Genomic DNA, 21,585 nt, shown 5'->3' with positions numbered 1-21,585 from the left:
TTTTTTTTTTTTTTTTTTTTTTTTTTTTTACTTATTTAAAAAGGCCTTGATGGCAGGAATATAGTGTAAAAATCGTTGGAAAAACTAAAAGGCATCGATACATATCCGAATATACACTTTGTACATAAATTACATTTCTTTCATCTTTCAGAGTGAGGTCCTTTTTCAGCACTGAGGTTTAGTAATTAAGAGGTCCTGGGAGCTGCACGTTCAGGCCGGTGTAGTCCACCATGTACATTGGCCATTGCTGGAGAGAGAGGGACAGACGCACTGTTAGGACTCCAGGTGAGGTGGAAAGAACACCCGAACACTCAACTCTGCTTCCTGAAGGGCTTCCTCAGATGCTGTTTATTTTGAGGCTGCTGAGGCCCAGAGAGGGGACATGTCCAAAGTCATGCATTTGAGCAGTAAACATGGAGCCTGGCCTGGGGCCTTTGGACTGTTCCCATATGTATCCCAGTGGTTCCTCATGTGGACCAGACTCAGGTGCCAGAGGGAGCTGAGGCCTAGCTCAACATGAGCGTTCCCCCTGTAAACTCAGCCTCACACTCCAGAGAAGCTACCAGTTCTTTGGGGTGGGGAGGGGCAGGGTGGGCAGAGGTAGGGACCCTCTGTGGACACCCAGACAGCTGGGCGGGATAAAGGCAAAGCCTGAACTTGTGAGTTCTCCAGGAAGGGGCCAAAGGGAGACACGATCAAGGCATAAAGAAATCCTTTTCCAAAAATCATTTTCAAAGGTGTTCAGAGTCTCCCCATTTGGACTTAGGATCTCAGAGCTAATAGTCTGAAATCAGAAAGAACTCTCCAGTGTGTGCCCTAATGAGGGTTTCCTCTCAGGCAGGGATGACCCAAACCCAGCAATGGATGGAGCTTTGGAGGCGGGTCTGCATCCAACACGGACCAGCTCACAGACAAGTCCATCCACCCCGACTCCTGTCTCCCTCCTCTGTACCCTGTGGGTGACAGCCATAGCGAAGCTCGGAGCATGCGACGTACACAAGGAGACGAGCCTAACCTCCCACCCCTCTAGGAGTCTTCTTTTTCATGTGTCCTGCTCTGGCCCTGCTGAGGGGCGTAGAAAGTTCCCTTCCCTCTCCTGGCCTCGACTTGCCCATCTGCCTAGTGGGGATGTGAATTCCTGCCCGGGCGCCTTCGAGCTCCCAGAGAGAGGGACAGACAGACAGATGCATCTGCACCTGAGGCTGGAGAGCCTGCTCAGAGCCCGGCACCTCCCTGAACCCCAAACCCACATCCCGGAGTAGACAGCCCTGCCCAGGTGAGGGGTGAAGGCCAAAGAGATGAGTGGGAGAGTCCAGATCTGTGCAGCTTTACCACGAGTGAAATCTGGTTGGTGGATGCCACAGACTCTGGGTTAGAGGACGAGGATGAGGAGGACGAGGAGGAAGAGGAGACGGAATTTCCTTCAGAGACCCGCTTTCTCTTGCGCTTGGGAATGCTGCTGTCTTTGGCTGGTGGGAAGAAAGGCTGTTGACGTCGGATGCCAGGGCTCTTCTGTCTTGGCCTCCCAACCTCCCTGCAGAAGCCCTTTGCATCCAGTCCTTTGCACTGCAGGCTCTAGACCCCCAGTCCAGGCTCCTTCCTTAACCAGGCCAGAGGGCACCTGCGCCCCACCCTCCTGCTCGCCAGCCTGCCTTTGCCGACACTATATCCTCATCCCCCATGCACACTTCCCCAGCAGGCTCAGTTCAGGCCCCAGGTCTTCTTTACAGTCTCTGCCGAATTCCCAGAGCCCCTCCTAGGACCTGGCCTTAGAGAGCCCGAGGATGAGTGTGGTCTCTGAGCCATGGAGACTTGGGCCTTGGGGAAAGTCCCTTAGTGTCTCTCAGCCTTCGTTTCCTAAGGAATGAATGTGAATAAGATCTTGCAGGGCTGCAGGGAGGATCTCATGAGATAGTGTGCAGGGCACTTAGCACAGGGCCCAGCACCCTGCAAAAACACCGAAACTGAGAACAGTGTTAATATTATGGCCGCTGTCACTGCTGATATATGATGTCCCTGAGCTGACAGATCCCAGGTACAAGTGGACAGGCAGTGTCCCAGTGAAAATAAACTCTGATTTAGAGTCTGAAGTCCTAAATTCAAATTCCATTGCTGCCACTTACTAGCTTGTGACCCTGGGAAAATTTATTAACCTCTCAGCCAAATGAGAAAGACAATGCGAGGTGACACTCAAAGGGGATGACATGTATAAAAGCGCAGTCCGAGCCCGGCAGGGAGCAGGACAGAACAGGTGTTCTGTTGCTGCTGAATTAAGTGATGTGAACGTGCAAGACTGATAACAAAGACTTGCACCTGTGTGCTTCGTACGTAACACTTGGGGCTTGACTGAGTGGACAGGTGACTGTGTGGAAACCTACCCCAGCTCACCTGGGCATTACGGGTCCCCATGACAGAGTAAGGGCAGTCTGTGTCCACGGGGCAATTATCTGTCCATTTGGTGGAGAAAAACCAGAGCCTGGGGGTCTGTGCTATGGACAAATAGAGACCCCAGGAAATAGAAAACCCTGGAGGCAGGAGGAGCCCAGGCTATGAATCAGAGGGATTGTTTTTTTGGAGACTCCACATGAAAAAAAAAGTCCGAGTACTGGCTGCCACTCTCTGTCTCAGGCTGGTCCATGGGCTGTGGCCACCCTGGGGTCACCATGAGACCCTAAAGATGGCCACAGTGGGGGGAGTGGTGGATGTAAGTGACGGCATCCACCCTCTGGGCGTCTGTCCCAAACTCTCCTCCCTGAGGTCCCTGTGAGGACTTCTTTTCTCTGCCTTTGACCTGACAGCGGCTTCCAAACCTAGTCACCTTCCTACCCTGTGTGCCTAGCTTGTGATCCGCTCGTGATAAGAGGAGGGGGCTTCTGGTTGGGCTGTGCCACCCCAGGCTGTGGAGTTCCAGGTGAACCGGGACCCATCTGGAGTAAGGCCTTAGGCTGGGGTGGGGAGTGGCTCCATGGAATCCCATCACCGTCCCTGTTGAGCAGCCACACTGGGATCTGTGGTACTGATGGCAGGCTTTAGGCATCCTCTGACTCACTATGTGGTCTTGGCAAGTCCCTTCCCCTCTCTGGGCTTCAGTTTCCCAGCTGTACAAATGAGGGGTAGGACTGGATCAATGTTCCTTAATCAGGCGCCTGTCACTATCACCCAGGGGACATTCTCCCAAGTTCTATCGCACACCTCAATCAGAACCATCGTGCCAGGTGGTCTCCCAGGTGCCTGCTGAAAGGTTCTGTGTACCCTGCAAGTGCTGGCAGAATCGAGGGGGCCCAGCTAGTCTCGAGAAGCACCCACCTACCTCATCCCTGTCAGTCACACGTCACCCCTTCCCTACTCAGGTGGCCTCCATGATCCTACCTGAGGTCCTCTCTCCTGGCTCCAGCCTGCCCCTCATCCTCTAGCTGACAGGACACATTCGTCTGTGCCATGGCAGGGCCTCCCCTCTGCAGGGCACCTGTAGGCTGCCAGGGGATTTGGGGGATGCTTGGCCCTGTGAATGGAGGCTGTGCACTCCCTGAGACCAAGAGGTACCTGGGTGGGGAGGGTGATCAGGCAGCTACTGTGTGCCCGCCCGGACCACATCAGCTATGCCTTTTTGAAGGCAACAGACTCTGTTCCTCAAGAGGCAGAGGGTGACCTCTTCTGCCTGCAACTCACCTGGCACCTTGGCGTCATTGCAGATTTCAGCAAAAGGTCTGAAAAAGAAAGAAATGAGGTGGCAGTTAGGAAATGATGTTTCCCTTCCTCCTCGCCTGGTCCCTGAGTATGGGTAACATCTCTCGTGAGACGAGATGCTGCTGCTGCTTCTGGAGCCAGGGAAGACCCGAATGTAAGCAGAGCAGGTGCCCAGTGGGCTGGAAATGTCAGCGCCGTGCCAGGCAAGTCACCCCTCTGGGTCTTCTGGTTGGGCTGTGCCACCCCAGGCTGTGGAGTTCCAGGTGAACCAGGACCCAACTGGAGTCAGGGCTTAGGCCGGGATGGGGAGTGGCCTCGTAGAATCCTATTACTGTCCCTGCTGAGCAGCATGCTGGGACATGTGGTCCAGATGGATGTGAAAGTGTTCTCTGCAAAGTGAGAGTGTTGCCAACCAAGTGATCAGAAACATGCGTCTACACTGATGTAAGTGGATATTCATCACAGCGTTATTTAAACAATATCTTTTAATGTTTAATTTTCTTGATTATTTTACTTGTAGCATTATTCATATGAATAAAAAAAGAGAGAAGCAACCTAAAATGGTCCATCAGTAGAGGACATTATGGTCCACCTATACTCCAGATGATGGGTCAGTCATTAAAGAGAATTATCATGGACAGGGATGACACTCAAGTATGTACAAGGTCAAGGTAAAGTCAGCCAGACAGGAAACATCAAGTTGTATTTACTGTCTATAGAGAAATACTGTAAAATCTCAGTTTCATTTTCCAAGAAAGAATATCTCATAGGCATATAAAGAAAAGTGGAAATGTGGAAGGAAACCTCTGGAATGTCTTCATGGTTCCCTCTGGGAGGTGTGGCTATGGGGGTGGGCATTGTCTCCCTGTGGTTTCCTGCATTTTCTAGTAGTTACTTCAGGGGGTGAACTGTTGGTGGGGGAGGGAGGGAAACTTCTACTTTTCATTTGACTCTGATAACTTGATTTTCTTTTTTGACAAATGCAAATATTATTTTAATTTTAAAACGTGATATAAAATTGAAAAGAAAATACACGTGGGAAAAGAACACACAAAAGAAATACACCGCAGTGTTGATTGTACATGGGAGAGCTGTGGGTTACCGTCTTTTCTATCACTTTTTCATATTTCCCAAGTTTGCTGTATTTTTTTTTTTTTTTTTGGCAGTTGGTGGGTTCAGGGATTTGAACCCTTGACCTTGGTGTTATCAGCACCATGTTCCAACCAACTGAGCAAACCGGTCAGCCCTGTATTGTTTTATTTTATTTTATTATTATTATTTTTTAAAGATGACCGGTAAGGGGATCTTCACTGAACCTGTGGCCTTGGTGTTATCAGCACCACACTCTCCCAAGTGAGCCACGGGCCAGCCCTGTATTGTTTTTAAATCTGAAAATAATCAAATACACTATTGAATGAAAAAAAAAAAGACTATAAGGATTTATAGTAAAATATGGACAATGCTTATCTCTGGACTATGGGAGTACTGAATTGCCATTATTTTCTAAGGACATTAAAATGGGTAAAAATTAATAGTAAAGTCAGAAAAAGTGAATTAAAACTTAAAAATAAGTAAACACCCATGAATGTCAAGGCTGTGTGTTTCAGCAGACAGGGATTGGAATCAGGGCACCTGGGTCTGGATCCCAGCTGACCCACCGTGACCTTGGCTTTTACCATCCTTTTCCTTGCTGTGGATCTGTTTTCTCACCTTTAAGATGAGAGTGTTAAGCTCGCCTGTCTCCTGGATTCTGTGCATGTGGTGAAAGGTCTCTCTCACCGCCCCTGGCTGGGCCTGCTTTGACGATTCTCCTTCCTGGTCCAAGCAGCACCCTTTCCACGGCCCTCGTCCCCCCTGTCCCGGGTGCGGGGTCACTCACTGGAGCTGGTTGATGATAACCATGCGGACATGCTCCCGGGCCTTCAGGATCTTCTCCAGCCGGTGGATGTCGTACGTGTTGGGGTTCCGGAAAGGGATGTCATCGGGCAGACCTGTGACCTCGACGGCATCTGGGCTGTCTCGGATCAGTTTGTAAGGGACCAGCACAGGCCGGTTCAGGCCCAGGGCCTCACCTAGAGGGCACAGGGAGTCAGAGCAGGGGAAGATGCCCCTGTCAAAGGGGAAACCCTCTAGAGAAAGGGCTGGAATCTGGCCTGCCCCAGCTTGGCAGCCATCACACTCCAGAGAGTCGAACACCACAGTCAGGAGCAGCAGAGCAGCCCTGTCCCCTGGGAGCAGGCAGGCCAGCTGGGGGAACTGGAGGCCAGGCTGGCTGCAGAGGGAGTGCTGGCCCGCAGACCCACCCCACCGCCCGGTCCCAGGGCACTGACCGTATTTCTCATTGAAGAGCTCCTTCACCTGCTCCCGGAGGATGACCTTCTCCCCTAGTCTGTTGGCATCATCTTCATCTACAAGAGGAAGACCAGAGGGTGTGGAAGTCAGCACAGGCTTGGCCACCGGACCTGCCCCTTCTGCCATGCAGTGTCCCTGACCAGCCCAAGCAGTCTCTCTGGGCCCTGCCCGCTCCCCTGCAGCCGGTTGCTGGTCTCAGTTGTCTGCTTGTTCGTCCATCCATCCATCCCACATTTTCTGAACAGTGCCCCAGCACAGCCTGCGTCTCGGAGTGTGAGGCCGGCAACCTCCCTGCTGAGCACCCAGGCAGTCATTGATGGCCCACATGCTGCTTGGACCTGGGGTGGATGGGCTGGAGAAGGGGTCCTGGGGCAGAGCTTCGCAGGCTGCCGTGGGCTGTGGCCACGGTTGGGGTGGGGCTGGGGTTACAGGAAGGGCAGTTTGTACCATCAAACAGAAGCCTCCTGGCTGGGCCACATGGGCTGGGCCTCGGGGGCAGAGGCAGGTGGAGTTGGGGGCAAGCAGGAAGCCAGGGCCTGAGGATGGGGGCAGAACACACCGACTGGGTCTTCAGAACAAATCAACTTCCCTTTAGGAGGCCAGCTTGGGAACTGCATCTCCTGGGCTGGGACTGTGTGCTGCTTAGACTCTGCTGACCCTGGCTGCCTGTCAGACCCCATCTGGTGGCCTGGCCTACCAGCACGCACTGTCAGGGAGAAGCCCCCTTCTGAGAGCTTCCGACACTGCCCCGAGGCCAGGGTGCTTGCTCTGCCTGACTCCTCCTCCTCCTGGGGCTCCTTCACCTGCCACCCTCCCTGGGCCCACCCAATCCCCACCAGTCCCTCATCTGCTCCATCACGCCCACACTCCTGACTCTGGAGTCTGCAGCTGTGCATCTCCAAGTTTCCACCCTCCTCCAACCAAGGCCAATGCTGCCTGGGCGCCCTGGAGACTCCACAAATGTCAGGTACCCCCAACAGCATCCTCTTGCTGTGACCCTATCTTGGGAAGTAATGCCCCTTCTCAGCCACACCAAGACCCCAAGCTCAGCACCCCTAGGACCCTCCTTCTTCCCACGTGTCCCAACACAGCCCTTCCAGATGGTCTTTGGGACCCCAGCCATGCTAAGAAGTGAGCTGACCCTTCTCCAGTTCCCTGGCAGAGAACTATGATGGAGTTCTGGGCCCAATACCTAGCTCCTAGAACCTACAGGGAAGCGGTGGACACTTTCCATCTGTCCCCTTGCCACCGAGGATTCCTCTGGTGGCAGGATTCTTAGCAGGCATGGCAGCATGTGCTCAGGACAAGGAAAGGACAGCCTGGCGATCACACCAATGTGTGCCAGACACTCTGCTGGCAGCTTCCCAGATACGATCATGGTCACCCCTCACTGCAGCCAAGGACAAGGAGGCTCAGAGAGGTTAAGTAACTTGCCCAAGATCACACAGCTGCTAAGCAACAGGAAAACCCTGGTCTTTGCACTCTACCATAAGCCCAGAGTTTACAGAAGTCTCAGTTTCCCCATGTAGAAAGGGCTGATTTTTAAGGTGTTTTCCTTTAAATCTCTTGCTCTGTCAGCCCATAATTTCATGTCCCTGTCTTATCCTTCTTCTGTACCGGGGCAGGGCTGGACCCACTGTCAGTGCATGATAAAGCCTGCTGGACTGAAAGGAGTGAGCAGGCACAAAGACAAGGCTCCACAAGTTGAGGGTGCCCTGCTGGTGGATGTGCTGTGGACAGGTGAGGCTGTCTGGGCACAGACTGTGTCTGCAGAGCACACCCACCACTTCCCCCTCGCTGGCTCCTGTCCTGAGGACAGTGTGGATGGACAGGGACCAAGACAGGGCAGGCCTGAGCCCCATGCTGTCCTCCGCCTTGGGAGAGGTGACGCCAGGACATGGAGGGGCACCGAATTTAGAATCAGAAATCTGGGCTTGTGTCATTCCCTGGACAAATATTTCTCGAGCACTGTCCCATTGAGACACGGTGCTGTCCCTAAGGATCTATCTGAGCACAGAAAATGGTGATCCTTTGGTGATTGGGCCAGATAACTGTCATGCAGTGGCCCATGGGAGTGCCCGGGGACCCTGGCCCAGCTTTCTAGAGGAGGTGACAGCCAGGTGGGGCCCAAAGCTCCACAGATGCACCCTCATCTGCACCCTGGGGCTCATCACACCAGCCCCCATCCGAGGCGGCTGGGAGAGATCAGCAAGACACACATGAAACTCCAGCTCCTGCGAAGTCCCCCCTCCTTCATCCTGTGTCCTGCGGATACTCCCCTCTCCTTCCAAGTCTTGCCTGGTCTGGAGGGGGAGCACAAGGTTTGGGTCCCTGTGGGGACATGGCCACCTAACAGTCTTCCCAAGACTCTGACTGCCAGGTTCAAATCCTGGCTCTGGTATCAGCTTGTGACTGTGACCAAGTCCCTTAACATTCAGTTCCCCCATCTGTAAAGGAGTGCTGATGACAGTAAAACGTGGGGCTTAAAGTGAGGACATGGATGCCAGCACCTGGCGGGAGTTAAGGGCTAGTTATTACTGTTCTAAACACCGAGTCAGCAAACCATTCCGGGGGACCTGCCTGAGTGCTCCTGAACCCAGGCTGGCTGTAAAGGACACCAATGGTGCAAACTTTTCAGAATGTTCTCCATTCAGAAATGTCATGGTTAGGACTCAGTGTGTGTGGGGGTGGGGTGGGGGGTGTCCCTAATATACCTGCTTGAATGCCTGTCTACAGTGAGAAGGAACAGGGTCTCCAGGGCCAGTGATGGGCAAGTTTCCTGGCCTAGAAGACATCAAGGCAGTCTTGACTTTAGCCCTAATGTTATGGTTGTTTGGAAAGTCACTCAACTTCTCTAGGTCTCAGTTTCCACATCCCTCAAATGGGAATCCTGGCCTGAGGATCTAATATTACATATAAAAAAGCACTATAAAAAAGTTTAAGGTCTCACACCATCAAAGTCAAGTTGTTGTCACTGTCATTGCTAGTTTCATGCCTCAAGTATCCCATAGTCTCAGGAAATCAAAATTTACATATGTGACTCTTCCAAATAACTTAAGTTTATTCTCTTAAGTCCCCTGGGTTGTTTTATCCCTTTTGGATAGCACACTTTCTAAAATGCATCGAGTACCCCATTCTTATTAAGCACGTGGGGTATGGGGGTGGGGGTGGGGCAGGTTCACCCTCATGATCTGCCCAAGTGCTCTCCAGAAGGTGCTGCTGTGACCTGTCCCCACAGCAGTGACCTGCTATCCACTGGTCCTGGGTAGCAACACCTTTCATAGGCCCATCCCTGGGGCCTTTCTCTGGTCACTGAGTTTTGGTCTCCTCTCTCTCTCTCTAATGCAGAGCCCTGTCTGCCCCAGCAGCCCTTATCTTGCTGTTTCTAATCTGTTGTCTGTTATCTGGAGGATTAACTGAATATTGCTTGGAGGAGAAAAGGCAACCAAGCTTATTAAATCACAGCCTGCTCTGCACACCATTTTAAATCAATGGCTTGGGGTGATGCCTGGGGTGGCTCCACAGCCCTCTCCTGGGCAAAACACAATGAACAGCCTTGGCCCTTCCCTACCTAGTTTGAGGTCTCCAGCTCAGACTGATGACCTTGTGTTATTACCTATGACTACATAGGGTAGACAGAGGCAGCCAGCAGCAAGGCCAAGGCTGCTTAGAGGGACAGACCATGATCTGATCTGTCGGGGAACGGTGGAGTGAATACTCCTCCTCTCCCCTCTTGCAGTACTTCATGGAGCCAGGTGTGCCTGGCCCTCCAGAGAATACAGTGTGGCTACCCATGGGGCAGACAGAGCAGACCCAGGTGTGCCTGGCCCTCCAGAGAATACAGTGTGGCTACCCATGGGGCATCCCCACCTTGGTGGCACAGGCTGCCTTGTGCAGGGAGCAGGGGCCACTCTCCGGGGGCACTACACATCCTCCCTCAAGACCTGTAGCTGGCAAACTACCTCCCTTTCATGGATAAGAAGCTACGTTCATCTTTAACCCCTTCTAGGGCCCGGGCACTGGTTCTACAGGAATTCCACCATCTCTATTTTATGGATGAAAAAACTGAGGCTCAGAGGGGAAGGCTGCACTGCAGTGGGGTGGAGGCCCTCTCTGAGGCCTGCGATCCTGAAGCCTGGGGTTCTCCTGCCCCTCCAGACCTGGATGCGGGGTACAGGTGGGGCCCTGACTCCTCTGCTACAAGGGTCCAGGAGGGTCCCTTGGGGCCCGACCCACTTTACAAAGGGAATCCCCTCGAAGCGGGACCCAGCTTGTTGAAGTGTTCTGTGGGTCCCCAAGACCCCTTCTGAACCCCTCCAGGGCTGAGACACACTAGAACCACCAAATCCCCAAATACAAAATTGCAGTGGGAGTGGGAGAGGAGGTCTTGGGGTGGGGGATCTGCACTTCCCTTCCTCTGCTTTTTAAGGATCACGTAAAGGACCCAGTGGGGGCAGGTCCACAGGAGGAACATGAGTGGCTGCTCCTGTGTCATGAGTGGTGCCCTGCGTCATGCCACCAGCAACAGCATGTGCCTTTCCCAGGGACGTTCCCCACCCAGGGGCTGAGGTACAGATGGACACAGAGGAAGGGGGAGAGGCACCAGTGAATCAGCTGGCCAGGAGGTTGAGCTGGCTTCCCTGATGTCCTCAGTCCTGTCCACGTGGAGGTCCCCACCACCAAGCCACCACCCCGGGGCAGCTGTGGGCACAAGCCAGCAACATGCAGCCTGGGCACTGAGATGGCCGAGTTCTCCTGCTCTGCAGCATCTGCCTGGGTGAGCTCAACCCCACCCCACTTCCTGGGAGACAGCAGGGAATGAGACCCAGCTGCCGGTTCTGCTTTTCTGAGCCCCAGTTCCCTTTCTGCCAAGCGGTAATAAGTGTGTGCCTAGGTTGCAGGGCTGCTGCCTGAGGATCTGGGATGGTGACTGAGAAGCGCCAGACGTAGCACCTGGCATGCCACTGGTGTCTGCTAAGCGCTGGGTCATTATAACCTGCCAGGTCTCGCTGTCCTCTGGACACCAGGGGAGATGCCAGCTTTGACTCCACGGGCCTGCCAGCGGTGGGGTATGAGCACAGAGACTCGTTGTCACCAGGGACACTGCTCTCAGTCCCCTGGTTAGTCCAGCATTTGGAGAACACGAAGTCACAGCCCTCATGCCCACATGGCTGGGTAGGGTTTACAAAGCAGATTCCCACACAGCATGCATTCAGGACCCATCATGGGTTCAGGAAGGCTCCTAACAACCCATTAGGGTGGGATCCCCAGCCCATTTGACGGATGAAGAAAGTAAGGCACAGAGTGGTTAGGTGATGTGTCTAAGGACACACAGCCAGAGAAGAAAACCCAAGACTTGAGCTCCTGCTCATTCATTCCACACTTACTGAGCACCTTCTATATGTGGGGCCTCTGCCAAGTTCAAAGAGGAACGAGGAGTTCAGAGTCTAGCTGGGAGACAGTAAGCAAACTGGCATTCACTCTCCAGTGGGACATGAGAGATCTCACCCAGGCTGGTGGCTGTAGGGTGAAGGGTGGAGCAAGTCCCTGGGCAGGGGTTGGGGGTTCCCTGGCCCGGGATGGGGGTGCTTTCTTCAACACCCCCTGTTGTCCTGCTACCCTTGAGCAGAGAGTCAACGTGTGTGCGGGCATGTGTGTGCATGGGGAGTGGGCGTCTGGGAGTGAGCCTGGGTGAGCTCAGGTGGCTGAAGCGTGCAGATGCATATCTATGAGCGCAAACACTCGCACACACCTGCGTGTGGGGACACGTGTGAATGTGTGTGTGTTGTGCGTCTGTGTAAACGTGCATGCAGCGAGTGGGAAACAAGCAAAATTCAGCTCACACTTGGAAAACCTCATACACTCAAGAGAAACTTTTGTGCATGTGCAAAGTAAAACATGTTCACGAGTGTTAACAGCACTCTAAGTAGTAAAACCATGGAAACGATCCAAACGCTCAAGGACAGGAGTACAGTCACTTCTGTTGTGGTACAGCCACACTCAGTGGAAGATTATAGAAAACAAACGCGCTCCAGCTTCACATTTCAACCTCATGGTACATCACGTTAAGTGGAAAAAAGCAAGTCCCAGATTTGATGCAATAAGATACCTTTGTTATAAAAGTAAGAAATAAGCAAAATGAAATAATTTTTGCTTAGGCAAGCATTGAATGCAATAAAACCTTTTAAAAAATCAACCTATGAACAATGATTCTATTATGGAGGAGAGAGAACAGCCATAGAAGACACTTTTGGGAATGTGAATATAGAGTATGTATCAGGTGATAGGGAATTACTATGTTTTGTAAGTGTAATAATAGTATTGCAAATATCTAAAAGGACAGTGTTGTTGTTCAGAGATGTACGTTGAGACATTGAGGCAGGAAGAGTCAAGACGTTTGCAACTTACTCCAAATGGAGACAGAGAGAGAGACAGAGATGGGGTGTGTGTGAGTGAGAGAGAGAGACAGAAGGATGGAGGGAAAAGAGCAAAATGTTAAGAATTAGTGAATCCAGAGAAAGGCTTTATAGGCAGTCATCGTATTATTCTTTCATCTTTTTCTGCAGTTTGGACATTTTTCAAAATAAAAAGTTAGAGGAAAAACCTAAGAGAATGGCAAACGTGAAATTCAGGCTATTTGTTCTGGGGAGAGAGAACCGGCTGCAGGTGGGCACACAGGTGGGCACATGATGCTGGTTCTGCTCTGACTCTCAGATGGGCGGGAGGCTCACGGTGTTCACCGCAGTATTTATCAGCAAGTGAGCAAAGGAAAATGAGGGAATGCGAACGGAGGACTAGAAATCAATGAATACTAAATGCGGCATGGTATGCTGGATCAGATCCTGGAACGTAAAACGGACATTAGTAGAAAAATGGATGAAATCCAAAAAAAGTCTGCAGCTGGGTTAATTGTATTGTCCCAACATTAGTTTCTGTTTTGGCAAATGAACCATGATTATGTAGGATGATATAACATCTCACATGGGTCAAAGGGTATTTGGGAACTCTCTGTACTATCTTTGCCACATTTTGTAAATTGAAAATTAGTTCACCCTGTACTGGCCACCCCTGCCACCCACCAAAAAAAGGAAAATTATTTCAAAATAAAAGTCATATCCAGCCATCCAGCCATCAATGGCTTGTTACATGCTATGACTGGTATGGAGAGTGGGTCATGACCCAGGGATCAGGGTTGATCTGTTCAGTGCATGAGGTCCACAGGGGAGGGGGGAGGGAAGGGAAGAAAGCAAGCCCCCTTCCCCAGTTCCCTCAGGCTGGGCTCTGTGCTCCCCATCAATCTACCTCCCCTCCCTGAGTTGGGTGGTGGGTGGGCCACACTCTGTTCAGGCAGGTGCTGTGTGCTCCTCCACAGAGGCAGCTGTCTGACCTCCAGCACCCGCCAAGGGCTAGGGCAATGGCCCACTGTTTTCTCCAGCTGGTAGGGACCCTTTCCTTGCATCCTGGGCTGCCCAACACCGGGATGCCAGAGACTGTGCCTGGCAAATTATGCAGTGATGCTGTTTAGTCCTCACAACATGCCTGATCTCTAGGCATTATGATCCCCATTTTACAGATGAAGAAACTGAGGCTCTGAGACATCAAGGTGCCTGTCAAAGTCCACCACAGCCACACGGTCTGCAACTAGTGGAGCCAAGACTCAAATCCATGTCTCTCTGTTCCCCAAGTGCTGCTTTACTGTCTAAGGCTTCTGCAGGGCTTTCTCACATTCCTGTGGCTCTAGAGCTCGAACCTGCAAGCCAGGTTTTGCTGACTGGAGTGGTCCTGGACAAACAATCCTGGGTCCAGCCACACCCACGACCCTTCCCAGGGGAAGATGCCTCCTTCTCTCTCCCCTCACCTTCCCTGAGGCCCCAGCTATACAGCTGGCTGGGCCAGGGGCAGCAATGATCCAAGGCAAGCCAAGGCCTGGGCTGAATCATGGCCATGACCAGCCAGCACAGAATGTGGCCAAGCATGGCAAGCAGAGCACTGGCGCCTCACCTGGGCAAGGGGACAGACTTGGGCAGCTGACCGCACAGGCTAGGGCAGAAAGGAAGCATGATCTGCCGCATCGCCTGGGGGCGGGATGGGGCTGCTTTGGAGGACACAATCTTCCCAGTCCTGCTTGTCCAATGACAACCACGGCAGCCAGCACTGCAGCCAAGTACATGAGAATAGGCATCCCCTGCGGGCTGAGGTTTTGGTCTGTTTTCATGTCTGTTCACAATGACAGCCCAGCACCTATGATAATGCCCAATACCTCATGGATGCTCAATAAATCATCATTAGAGAAATCGAGGTTTTACGTGCCAGACACTGCTCATAGATCTTTACATGGATTCATTTGCTTAATCCTTCCAACAACCCCATGGGGCTGGCCCTATGAGTATCTCTACTTTAGGGATGAGGAAACTGAGGCACCGTGAGGAAGTGACCTGCCCCAGGTTACACTGTGAGTAAGTGGGGCACTGGGACTAAGCCTAGACTTCTCAGCACCTCACAGTACCACCTTCCTCTGTCCTGACTTCATGGATGGCGGGAGCAGTGTCCAAGCCCAGGCTTGTTATCAGGGTGACGGCTCATTACGATCTTGTTTCCACAAGTGTGGGAGTTCAGGGCAGTTCTCTCTCCTACCCCATCCACGGTGCAGTCCCTCTTCCCTCTCTCTGTACCCACGGCCCCAAACCCACGTTTTCCTACTGCCTCTTCAAGCACCTTCAATTCTGAGTGTGAGGTCTCCCCCAATCTGTCCCTCTTGTCTGGGCATCTCACAGGTTCCTGTTGTCACTTTCCCACACGGCCATTCAAGAGAGAGGCCTCGAGGGCCGGCCCGTGGCTCACTCAGGAGAGTGCGGTGCTGATAACACCAAGGCCACGGGTTCGGATCCTATATAGGGATGGCCGGTTGGCTCACTGGCTGAGCGTGGTGCTGACAACACCAAGTCAAGGGTTAAGATCCCCTTACCGGTCATTTTTAAAAAAAAAAAAAAGAGAGAGAGGCCCCAGCTGCCTCCGACACTGTGGTAGACTGAAGGGTGGCTCCCAAAGATGTCCACATCCTAATCCCCAAAGCCTGGGAGTATGTTTTCTCAAATGGCATTTACTGATGGGGTTAAGTGCAGAGTCTTGAGACAGGACGATTATCCTGGGTTATGCAGGTGGGCCCTAAATGCAATCACAAGGGTGCCTGTATAGGGGAGGTGAGGTCAGAGGCAGAGGAAGGAGACAGCACAACAGACGCCGAGGCTGGAGCAATGCACTCTGAGAATGGAGGCAGGGACCACGAGCCAAGGATGGGGCAGCCTCGGGAAACTGGAAAGACAAAACATATTCTCCCCTGCAGCCTCCAGAAGGACACAGCCCCACCAATACCCTGACTTTAGCTTTGGAAGACTCATTTCAGACTTCAACCTCCAGAACCATAAGGCAATCAATTTGTGTTGTTTTAAGCCACTAAGCTTGGGTAATTTGTTATGGCAGCAATAAGAAACTCATACAAACTCTCTGCATCCCTTTGCCTCCATCCACAAACCCAGTCAGCCACCATGTAGGGCCACTTTCCCAGAGGAACATCCCACACACAGGTCCAGCCATGGCTCACGCAGGCCTCGTCAGTTCTTATCCTCACTGTGGCAAGTTTTCTGCTCTGCAAACCATGCCGATCTTTCTAAAGAGCATATCTGACCGTGTCATTCCCTTTTTAAAACCTGCTGAGAGCTCTCTCTTGTCTATGGGGCAAAACTCGTCACCCTTCCCTTGGCAAACAAGACCCTTCTGCTGGTACCACCCTTCCCACTTTTTGCCCAACTAATGCACTCTCAACCTGCTCAGGTGCATGGAGAGACAATGGAGACTCAGGGGTCCCCCGACTTCATGGAGCGTGGGGGGAGGGGAATCCTCTTTTCCTTCCCTACCTTGCATGGCATTTATAATCCTAGATAAGGGGATTATACCTATGAAGGTTGATTTTTCCCTTCTTTCCCCAAGGAGACTGAGTCCTCCTAAGAAGCTGGCACTGCTCTGAGTCTGAACCCAAGGTCCCTGCAAGATTCTCAGCCAAGTGTCTGGGCCCTGGAATTGTCATGGAATCAAGGGGAGATGGATGCTTCCCTCCAGAGAGAAGTGGGATTTCCCCACCTGGCTCCGGGATGACATCCACTCCTGTTTCTCTCCCGCCTCACCTTCCTGACCTGCAGACACCGAAGGGCACCAGGGCTCTGGCCGTGACTCCTCCCTCTGACTCCACCCATTCCTGCATGATCTCATTCTGTTTCAGGGCTTAAAACACCAGTTACGTGCTCATGATTCCCAAAATTATACCTCGAGTCTGGACTATCCCCCATGTCCCAATTTGTTCATCCAGCTACTACTAGATGTCATTTTAACTGACATGCCACAAACCCAGTGCCTGATATGCCACCTCCACCTGCACCTTCCTCAGCTCAGCTAATGGCACCTCCATCCTTCCAGAAACTCAGCCCAAATCCCTGAAGTCCATCCTGACTGCTCACTTTCTCCCAGCCCACATCAGCACATTCTGTGGGCTTTAGCTACGAAGCGTACCTGTAGTCAGTGACTCACCACCCTGCCGCCACCACCAGGCCTCACCAGGGTTATTACAACCTCCTTAGGTCTCTCCTGCTTCCACTCTTGTCTATCCTCAACCCAGCAGCATTAACTAACTTGTTAATGCAAGTTAGATCCTGTTCCTTGTCTGCTCAGAACCCCACTAGCTCCCAGCTCACTCGGGGCAAACGTCAACGTCTTCATCTGGCCATACGCAATCCTCCCTCTCTATTTCCACCTCATCTCCTGCCACTTCCCCTGACCTCCTTCCTCCAGCTCCCTGGCAGGTGACCCCAGGGCCTTTGCAGCTGCTGTTCTTGCTGTCTGCAACATTCTTCCCTGCCCCCATAGCTCAGTACCGCCCCCTTCGGACCTTTACTCAAAGGCCTCTACATAATGTTGCAATCCCCTAAAAAAACCCCACAATCTCTCCCATCTGCTTCCCTGATTCTTTTCAGCACTCACATCAAACACACTTTGCAAACTCTATTTGTTCTCTGCATCCCCACCAGAATGTAAGCTCCATGAGGCAGGGTTTTTTTTTAAAATCAGTGTTGATCAAAAGCCCAGCACCCAGCACAGTGCCTGGCCCCAGACACCCAGTAACTGTTCATGAACTGAGCAACCGTGCCTGTGCTCTCAAAGCCCTGATGGGGCCCCTCGTGGCCCTCTGCGGGTTGTGCTGTCCCAGTCCCTGCAGCATAGGGGCTCTTAGTGCACTAAGCCTGCACATCTCCTGACCCCTACCTCTCAGCTCTTTTGTCACCAGACCACAAGATTGGAAAGATCCAGTCCATCCAGAAAACCACATGTACTGAGCCACAGCTAGTGCCCTGCCCCCGCTTCTGTGGCTCAAAGACACATTTATCAGCAGCAGTGAGAGCTTCTGTTCAGCACGAGGTGCCTGGTGACCCCTCGGTGCTGATCTCATTCCAGCCCAAATAAAGGCGCTGGTTGTTCCTGTCAACTTGGGTGGTCTCAGCTGGGGAGAGCTCCTGGGAGGCTTTCTGGAATGCTGCAGAAGAGCCTAAAGGCCCCCCACTGCTCCCTTCTGGGGCCTGTGGAGTCCCCATCTAATAACCACTGAGAAGCTTGATGTTCCCTTCCTCCATGTGTAGAAGTGGGCAGGGAGGCTGCCATGACCCCCGCTGAACCCCCACAGGCTGGGGGAGGGAAGGGCGGGGCCTCCCGACATGCCCTGGTTCGCGGCCCACCCTGCCCGTCAGAAGAAAGGAGGCACCGGGCCAGTTCTGTGCTGGCGGCGGGGCGGCTCTTCTGCCCACGAGGCCTCCAAGCCCCACCCTGCAGGTGCCAGTTCTTCCCGGGAAGGCAGGAGAGAGATCATTACTGAAGCCTAATTAACAAAGAAAAGCAGAGATAATTAAGTGGAGAAACATGTGGCTGGCACTGGAACTGTGATATCTTTAGAAACTCGAGAAAGAACGGTTTTATTTTGAGCTCTCAAGAGCGTGATGGAGTTGGAAGGGTGGAGAGGGTGTGGGGAAGGCTTGGAGAGGGAGCAGGGGCCAGAGGACTGAGTGTGCGACTGGGGACAAGGAGATGACCCTCTGGTCTCAGGCAGCAGAAGAGGGGAGGGCAGGGGGGACCACGGAGGGTATCCCTGTTTCATGTGACCTCGAAGACATGGAGGCCCAGAGATAGTTAAGTTAACTTATCAAATGTCAGAAACAGTAAGTGAACTTATCCAAGATCGCAGATGGTAAGTTAACTTATTTAAGATCACACAGCATAGAAGTGGCAGAATTGGTTCCTGAGAAGACAGAAAGGGACCTGTTTCTGTTCCTGACACTGTCCAGTCCCTCCCCCCACCCCCAATGCCCTCCACACTGGCATCCAGGCCCGGCTCAGGTCCTCTTCTCCAGGAAGCCCACCCCCCACAGCACCCACTGGGTGACAGGAGACCCCACAGAGGAGAGGCCTAGCAGGGGACCAAAGGGGACAATGATAGCAGTGCCATCGCATTTGGGGCTGGGGCCTTCCCCGCTTGTATCCCCTGTGAATGGGATCACAGGATTCCGCTTGGCAGGACCTTCAACCCACAGCTGAGCTTCTCAAACTGGGCCTTGGACAATGCTGGGGGGTGGGGTGAGTGGACTGGGATCACCTATCTTCCTGAGCAGCATGTCATTTGACACATTTCCTCAAATTAAAAGTGGAAATTTACAAAGCAGCCTATGTGGGGACTTCCTAGATAAAGCTGGGGCCCACCAAGCACTTGGGCCCTGGCTGGCAACCGTGCTCAGGCTCCTCGCCCATGGGGACATCAGTGGAAGAGCCTGCCAAGGCTGGTCCGCAGGGTCCAGTCCATGCTGCAAAGCCAGACCTTCCAGACCCTCCATGCTCCTCCAGCCTGGCGCCTCTGCCTTGCCAGCTCCCACATAGGGTGGGCTGTTCCTCTTCCTCACCTTGGTCATGCGCCCCAGGGTGGCCTGGGGCAGGAAGACATGGTATGGGCAGCTCTTCCCATTTTACAAGTAAGGAAACTGAGTCCCAGACAGGCAAACCTGACTTGCTGCAATCACACAGGAAGTCGGCAGCTCTGCCGTCTCTGCAGTCTGGAGCCCTGCTCTGGGGAGGGGATAGTGAGGGGGGGGGCTGCTTCTCCAGAGAGTCCCCTTGAACTGGCAGGGAGGACCACACCCCTGGGGTGAGAGGAGAACTAAAGGAGAGGAAGTTGATCTGGGCCCCAGGAAAGCTGTTGTGTTTGCCCAAAAGGCAGCTGGGCCTGTAACGTGGGTTATCTGGTTCCAAACATGGGAGGAGAGCTGGGGTAGCTTGGAGCTAGGCAGCAGAGGGAAGGGGATTTGGTGGGTGGAAGGCCCCTCCCTGGTTGTAGTTCTCCCACCATCCTCTGAGAGCTGGGCTTGTGCGTCCCTTTCCCCAGGCAGTGACATGTGAGTCACGTGGCAGGGTTGTCAGCCTCAGACCCGGGTCATTCTGGTAGGAAAAGCCCTTTGCATCCTCTCCTGCACAAATCCTGTGGGAAGCAGCCTCTCTGGTGAGTGGCAGCTCAACTTCTGCTTAAATGTCTCCAGTGACAGGACGTTTACTACCTTCCAAGGCTTTCCTTTTTTTGCCATGACTATTCATGAATAGTTCTAGAAAGTTCTTTATTTCCTCGATCCCTCTAGTGTTGCCCAGAAGGATTTTGCTTTCTTCCAAGGTTTGAAAACAGCTGTCTCGATGCTCCTGACTCAGCTTTTCTTACCTGAAGGTTCCCCCACCTTCTTTCCTGTTCCTGCACAGGCTCCTTTTCCTCCAGGGTCCCTTGGAGGGTCTGCCCAAGGCCTTCTCTGCTAGCTCCACACTCCTGAGCCCAACATCCCCTAAGCCTCACTGCCCCCCTGCCTGCTCTAAGCACCACTTGGGGCCCACCAACTGCACATATGCCCTGGATGTCTCACAGACCTGAGGGATGGGTCTCCCCTCTGCACACCCCGATGCCACCTCTAGATCCAAACCCCACCCACCTCTGAGCTCTGCCACCCACTGCCTGGGTTCAGGCTTCCCTAACCCTCTCTGGCTTCTCTGCCTAGGATTTGCCTTCTCCAGTCCACCAGCAGTGGGTGGAAGTGTGGTTACCATGGTGACCTGAAGACAATGCAAATCTGATCCTTTCATTTTGTTGACTGAGAAAACCTCTAATGCCACAAGATGAAGCTTGAGTCACTAGCATTCCAGACAAGGCCCTTTATAATCCTGGCAGCATTTTTTTGCCACCTCTTTTGCCCAACTGCCCCTGGCCACCCCACGCTCAGGCTCCAGAATAGCACAGCCAGGGTGTGACCCTGCCCCTTTCAGGCTCAGTTTGCTCAGCCGCACAATGGGAGTGACAACAGCTTCTCACAGGCTGCCATGTGTGCAAAGCTCCCAGCGCAGTGCCTGGCACACGTGGGCGCTCGGCAAATGCTGGAGACGATGATGTCACGTCTTCCTCTGCAGGGGCTGCCCCCTCGGCCCGGGGAATGTCAGCTCCCTGGGGAGGGGGAGCTTTCTCCAGGCCCCCAGATGTGGTGGCCGGCCCGGGGAGAGCTGGTTCTCCAGGGGGAGGAGACAGGCTGGTCTTTGCCAGAGGGTGGCATTTTACTTGCACAGAAGCCTCAGCCCTGGCCACAGAAACCAACCCTGCTCCCATCTTATTTCCTGGGGATTTCAGCTGTGTGCAAATGCAGATGCGCCTTCTGAGCCACTGGTGCAGTGCCTTGACCTCCTCCCCTCCCTCCCGCCATGTCCTAAACCTCTTGGTGATCCGTAGCCGTGGCCCCTCGAAGATCTCATCACACATCCTTCTCTGACTGTCCCCTCCCTTCCGTCCAGCCCTCCCTCTTGGACCCTGGCTCCAACAATCCTTCATCCCGATGAGGACCTACAGCCCACTGCTGTGTCACCCTCCTCGTCCCTCCCTGAGAGGAGCAGGCAGAGGGGATCTTGCAACAGGCACTCAGCGCCTCCTCTTCCACCCATCTCCTTTCTAAGCGGGATGCCCACACTCCAGCTCCTGCCTCGTTTGTCTCCTGCCTGGTCCAGCCCTCCCTCTTGGACCCTGGCTCCAACAATCCTTCATCCCGATGAGGACCTACAGCCCACTGCTGTGTCACCCTCCTCGTCCCTCCTTGAGAGGAGCAGGCAGAGGGGATCTTGCAACAGGCACTCAGCGCCTCCTCTTCCGCCCATCTCCTTTCTAAGCGGGATGCCCACACTCCAGCTCCTGCCTCGTTTGTCTCCTGCCTGCTAAAGGGTGAGCTGTCCTCAGCCAGGTCAGCTGCCCTTCTCTCGTTCCCTCGGGAGTCCACTACTCCACTCAGGTCTCTGCCCCTCCCCGAAACTGCGCTGCACCATGCCCCCACCACCTCTGATCCCAGGTTTTGTGGGCTCAGTCCCAGGTTTTGTGGGCTGATCTGTCAGCACTGATCACCCAGGCACGTCTTCCTGAAGTCTCTCCCTTGGCTTTACACCGTC

General features: G+C 53.2%; 1 protein-coding gene across 1 annotated transcript in view; it reads right to left on the bottom strand.

Moving 5' to 3' along the window:
- Positions 1-13: 13 nt before the first annotated feature.
- Positions 14-21,585, bottom strand: part of GTF2IRD1 (GTF2I repeat domain containing 1) — a 71,131-nt gene continuing 49,559 nt past the window's right edge. Inside the window, exons 22-26 of the mRNA XM_008570783.1 lie at positions 6,018-6,095; positions 5,567-5,759; positions 3,670-3,707; positions 1,333-1,469; positions 14-247 (exon numbers count right to left, since the gene is read on the bottom strand). Coding sequence (XP_008569005.1) covers positions 179-247; positions 1,333-1,469; positions 3,670-3,707; positions 5,567-5,759; positions 6,018-6,095 — 515 coding nt within the window. The 3' untranslated portion in view covers positions 14-178. The remainder of the gene's footprint in view (positions 248-1,332; positions 1,470-3,669; positions 3,708-5,566; positions 5,760-6,017; positions 6,096-21,585) is intronic.

Source organism: Galeopterus variegatus, unplaced genomic scaffold, assembly GCF_000696425.1.
Source record: "Galeopterus variegatus unplaced genomic scaffold, G_variegatus-3.0.2 Scaffold631, whole genome shotgun sequence".
Lineage (NCBI taxonomy): Eukaryota > Metazoa > Chordata > Mammalia > Dermoptera > Cynocephalidae > Galeopterus > Galeopterus variegatus.
Note: the sequence above shows the minus strand (reverse complement) of the source record. Positions and strands in the feature narration are given on the sequence as shown.